This window comes from Atta cephalotes (genome assembly GCF_000143395.1).
Source record: "Atta cephalotes unplaced genomic scaffold scaffold00196, whole genome shotgun sequence".
NCBI classification, from domain to species: Eukaryota; Metazoa; Arthropoda; class Insecta; order Hymenoptera; family Formicidae; genus Atta; species Atta cephalotes.
Genome location: NW_012130260.1, coordinates 1150 through 7086, shown reverse-complemented (window position 1 = coordinate 7086; position 5937 = coordinate 1150). Strand labels below are relative to the sequence as shown.

Sequence of the window (5937 nt, the reverse complement as noted above, 5' to 3'; positions counted from 1 at the left end):
ATATATATATATATATATATATAATATATACATATATATGTATGGTTTAAATATTGTTTGTTGTTTTATTTATTAAAAGTTGTTAACAATATAAGCACAGTTTAAACAGTAATAAATAATGAATCCTCGCATAGCAAATTATCACGACAGGCGGGGTGGTGGCGGAATGAAATTACCGCCCGACGAAGGTTAGTTGAGAAACGCGCCACAGCGCGGCGCCATTGGCCACGCTCAGCGCGGATCGATCGCCGTGCTTGCGAATCGTTATTATTTTTTAGACGGATTTATCGCGATCACGTCGCGGGGAACAATGTACGCGGATCGCATCGATTGGCAACATGGACAGAAATGTCGCATGATGCTCGATAGAGCGGAATTCACGATCGAACGGCGTCCAACGGCGTCCGCATACCGAATTTGGCCAGTATAGCTTCTTTTCTTTTTAGCGCGAATACTTTAAATCGTCTAACGATCAGCGCCGCACGCAGCAGCGGTGTTGCCAAGCGTACGTCCGCCGTCGCCGTGCCCCGCACAACCAACCATGGACATGCGAATATATGATACGCGATATCGTGATTGAAACAGCTCGATCGGTAACGTGGATCTGATAGTTCCAAGGATAATAATAGAGCACTGACATTATCAACTGCTCTTGATTATTCGGTACAAATCTGAATGTTTAACCCATAAACCGACATTCTTTTCACAATTTGCTATTATTTCGATGTTTTTTAGATATTTATGTACGCTTGTAATGCAAAAATTCTACATATTTTTGTAAAATTACTGTTCTGTACTTAACGTTTCTTGCTTTGACCGCAGTATTTTCCAAGAGGGCACGACTGCGCACGAAATTCACAAATCAGACAAATTTTCTGACGACCTGCGACCTTTGATAGCGTCTCGTCATTGGGGATACAGCAGCTTCGTGTGTCGTCTGGTGTCGTCGTCACAATCGCGTCGTAATCGGCATATACACGTGCTTAACAAACAGGTCTGCGTGAAAAACACCGCCAAACGAAGTCTGCGTTTAATCCTCGATCATTCAACCTTTCACGAGCGCTTTTACGTAGCGTTTTACAGACGCAAAAGACGCGAGACGACATCTTAAATTTTGGAATCGTCCGTTTGAAATGGTACGTGTATTCAACAACGAAACTAATATATATTTGAATATACTTTTTAAATTGTTTATTTAAAGATAGCACCAGTTATTTAAATCTCAACCGACGTAATCGAGCCACATCGCCTGCAATTTTCTTATTATCATGAATATTGATTATCATGAATATTGAATCGCTTGAAAATTAATCGCAAATTCCCCGGCGGGCGGCGGTCTTAATTTAAAAAAATCATGGAGTGTCGTAAGAACGTTTGATTGATTCGGAAACGCCGATGGACATCGGATTTCCCGGATGACGCTGTTGTTCTTGCGACTTTTTGGTTTCGAGTAACCGCCAACGCGGTGGAAGAAGACAAATCTCGCGCTTCTTCCCTTCCCTCTGCCTATCGCGGCCGCGCAGCGATCAGTCGTGAAAATACGGCAATTTTTCGGCTCGCGCGCCCTACGAATCTACCCTTACTCGCCGCGACGATCCGGCAACAGCGCGCGTCCGCGCGCGCCCACCCTTAGAATCACCAAAGTAAGAGAGTCCAGCCACTGACGAGATTTTCAAGCTTAAAATAGTTTAAAATTAAAATAAACTTTACTTTAAATAGTTCACTTTAAATAATTTAAAATTTGAACTGTTAAAGATCGACGAGAAGTAAGTTTTGCAGCCGTTGAAAAATTCTTTAATGTCCGTTTCCACCAATGTAGATTAATTTTAATCTTTCTTTCAACTTACTCTTCGTCTTTTTCTAGTTCTAAAGATTAGAAAAAGACAAAGAGTAAATTGAACCAAGATTAAAATTAATCTATTGATGGAAATGGTATAAGTCTGTTCTACAATATGCTTTTGTTTCTTGCTTTTATTATTTACATCTTGTTTTTTTTTGTTTTTTATCTGATTTTGTTTTATATTGCCCGAAATCAAAGTTAACGAACTTCGAAAGAAACAAGAAATCTGAAATATGTAGCAAGAAATACAATTGTCGATAAATTAATTGCAAAGGAAAAAAAACAAAAGATCAAAAAACAAAAACAGGAAACAGAGCATATTGTAAAATAAGATTTAATGTGATTAGTTTTGTAGTCTTCAGAAGTAAGAGTCCGATCACTAACGAGATTTTCAAGCTTAAAATAGTTTAAGAATTAAATAAACTTTACTTTAAATAGTTTATTTTAAATATTAAAAATTTGAACTATTAAAGACATTCAGCAGGGAAACAAATTTTGCAACCGTTGTAAAATTCTTTAACTATTATTAGTTAAAGTTCTAAGATTAATTTTGTTTCTCATTGAATCTAAATATATAAACTAATCATGTTAAAGAATAATTTTAGAATAATTGAAAAACGTAACGAATAACTGCAGAACGTAACGATTCTTATGGAAGTCAGCATGATCACTCCGGGAGTTCGGAAATTGAAGAATGTTGAATATTAACTGTTTTGGATGTAACAAAGATAAATTAATAAAGATTTTACTTTTCTTAATTAATGTTTTATCATAAAAAATGTATAAATCTTAAGATTGTCGTTATTAATTCATCTTTTTAATGATAAAACAGTGATTAAGGAAGGTACAATCTTTATTAATTTATTCTTGGAACAGTCAAAACAATTAATAATTTTACATGCTAATTTCCAGTGATCTTAAGATTTGTACAATTTTTATGATAAAGACGGTAATTAGGGCAGATAAAATATTCATATTAATTTATCTTCGCGATCAAAATTTACATAACAGTCAAAATTTATCTCTGGTTTTTAGGTCTGTTCTTTTTAACTGAACTCTTTTTTTGTTCTTGCACAATTCATTTTTTCTCTTTTTGTCTCCATTGTGAAAAAAGGAGGAAAGATAAATTGTGCAAGAGTTCAGCTAAAAAAAAACAGGCCTTTTAATAGTACTTCGTTGATGGTCGGGCCAATTAATATTTCTGTAATTGATTAAAAATAGCATATGTGTACGTACATATTTGCACGTACACATGCGCATGCAGTTACACATATCTACTTTTCAATTTTTCCACGTGTTCAATCGTTATTCGATTGGTTCCACCATTTTTCATCGAACCAATCAAAAATGCAAGAGATTTTTTCGCGTTGCTTGCACTTTTGATACTCGGCATCTTTGCTTTCTCTCTTTTTAAGACAAAAATGTATCTATCTCATTTTAAGTACAAAAATATTTGGGGGATTTCATGCAACGCGAAGAGACCTAAGACCACAGTGGCCAAACTTTTACTTAGGGACTCTATTCCCGTTGGCTATGTGGCGCCGCGCAGCGGCAGCGGCGCGCACTTCAGGCATGTTTTTGTATCCACAATGCTTTCGGGTCGGTTAAGAGGGGGTGGCGCCGGGTGAAGAGACGGGTCCAAGATGGCGGCAGCCGTGCAGTCGAGCGAACGCGGTCTCGAGGTGTGGTGTAAACCGCGCGCGCGTCGCATACCAACAACAACCGCATGAGATGGACCGGCTCGATCGTGGATTATCAATATTCGTCGCCCCGATCTTGTAGCTTTTGTAGAAATCGCGTATAATCATCGGTGATGTTCGCCTGACGCAGCTAGTACGCGATTCTCGAACTCTTGAACCGGGCCGAAAAAAAAAAAAACACGTTCGTTCGTCTTAAACCCGCGAACATCCTGTCGAAAGTTCTGGCAAAATACTTTGTCGAAGCGTCGTTGTCCTAGCATTACCACGCATCGTGACGAGGTAGCGCGCGAGAAGTCGCGGTACTCGCGATTGTCATGGTAGGTTTTTTTTAATTATTAATTCCAAGAAAAGAATTTAAAGAAAGAGAGAAATTGAGATACATGTCCGAATTCGAAACATGCGCTTCCTGTTAAGGGCTAGCACGTAATTTAGCTGTATGCCTTTCCTTCTTCAAGATAGAGAAATTACTAACCTAGAGACTGTTGTATGCATGACGCCCCTTTTTTTTGTTCTCTTATGCCGAGCATGTATTTTTGCAGGCATTTACGTCCTAATGAGTCACCACATGATTGGAATTATAAATGATCATTGGTTTATCAATGAGAATATGATAAAATATTTTTTTTTTAGTAACATTTATCTATGTAAGATATTATTAATTAGATTTATTATTATTAGATAGAATTAATTTCAATTAAGGAGTCTGTTTTTTTTTGTTTTTGTACACTACACTGCATTAAAATTTTCTTTCTCGCTTTCGTTAAGTAAACATAATATCTATCTCACTTTAAGTTCTAAAAGTGTACACTAGGGGTATGATCAACGCGATGTTGCAAATGCTTCGAAGTGTTTTTTAAATGGTCACTATAAAATTCTTTCTTTTAATTGTCCATCAAATGCTTCAAAACATTTGTAGCGAGATTTTGATCACAACCTAGTTCAGCTATAGAAAACAGACCTAAAATATTAGGAAGATTTGCAGCAAGATGCCAATGAAATTTTAATAATTATGATTCTGATATCTATTCTTCAGTTTAAATTTTGGCAAATTATACATTAGAATTTTATAAATAAGTGTTTCTATTGATGGATATATATATATTGCTTTTATTTCTGATTCAAATAGAATTTGTTGATTACTGTGTTCTTTTTATAGGCAAGCAAAAAGTATGATGATGGAGTAAGCGATGATACCAGTGGTAGTGACTTTGATGATGAAGAGGATCCTGATAAAATTGAAGTGCCTGGTAAATTATAATAAGCTTATATTTTGTATACATATTGTAATAATATCCTTATTGTAATAATATCCTATGAATCTTCATTTTGCATAAGATAATGCAATTACTCTTATGTAAAATTTTAATATTTATATAAGAAATTATTTTTACTAGGTGGGGGTAAAGATCTTGCAACTGCCGCTGTAATTGGAAGTATTAAAGAAGAGAAACCTCCAATTACAGATTTACCAACAAATCCTTTGGATAAAACGCAAGGACCATTAAATGGTAAATCATGTATAATACATAATATTTAAAACAATGCAAATCTTTCTATTTTCTTTTGTTTTATTAAGTCTATTTTTATAAAAATTGTTTTTAGAATTAAATCAAAAATTTGGTAACAAAATTCCTGGAGGATTAGTGACAAAAAATGCAACACCAGGTTACGAAATGGTGCATGTAGGAGGCTCTCAAGGTACCTCGCCGGGAAATTTTGTTGGTGGGACAGGTCAAATGAATCAATTGAATCAATTAGCAACTGGTGGATATCCTGGTTTTCCACCAGGATTGAATCTTGCAGGATTCAATCCCGCTGCCTTTCTTCAATCAAGTATATTTCTTTTTCATTATAATGAATTTTACTAGTAGAAACTTTTATTTATATCACTTAATTTTTTTTAAAACAATGTTTTATTTTTATACGAAGATGTATGTATGATATATCATTTGTGTACATATATCACTTATAAATTAAATTTTATGATTAAATATTATACTTAGTTTTCAATTTTATTTTTATAGTTGTTAAATGATAAATGAGAAAATACGAAAGGATTTTTTATGTCTTTTGATTTTATATTTATTAAAGATAATATTTATTAAAGATAATATTTATTAAAGATAATATTGAGAGTAAAGTTAATATTAAATTTATGTATTGCAAAAATTTGGAAATTCAAAAATATAATTTCCAAATTCTTATTTTTGATAATTAGATTAATATTGTTGTTAGATTAATATTACATTTACAATTGTATGTATTATATATATTTTTATATATATATATATATGTGTGTATGTGTATATATATATATATATATATATACATGTATATATATGTATATATATATAAATAAATAATAAAATAATATAAAGGAAAGGCTCGATGTGAACA

The 5937-nt window shown here is 33.8% G+C and overlaps 1 protein-coding gene across 1 annotated transcript; it reads left to right on the top strand.

The window, feature by feature from the left end:
* Nucleotides 1-3483: 3483 nt before the first annotated feature.
* Nucleotides 3484-5373, top strand: LOC105625173 (the record flags this gene model as incomplete). The annotated part of the gene is made up of 4 exons (XM_012206514.1): nucleotides 3484-3522; nucleotides 4697-4787; nucleotides 4935-5048; nucleotides 5143-5373. Coding segments are annotated over exons 1-4 (475 nt in total), but the record flags the coding sequence as incomplete, so codon positions are not given.
* Between the last annotated feature and the right edge of the window lie 564 nt (nucleotides 5374-5937).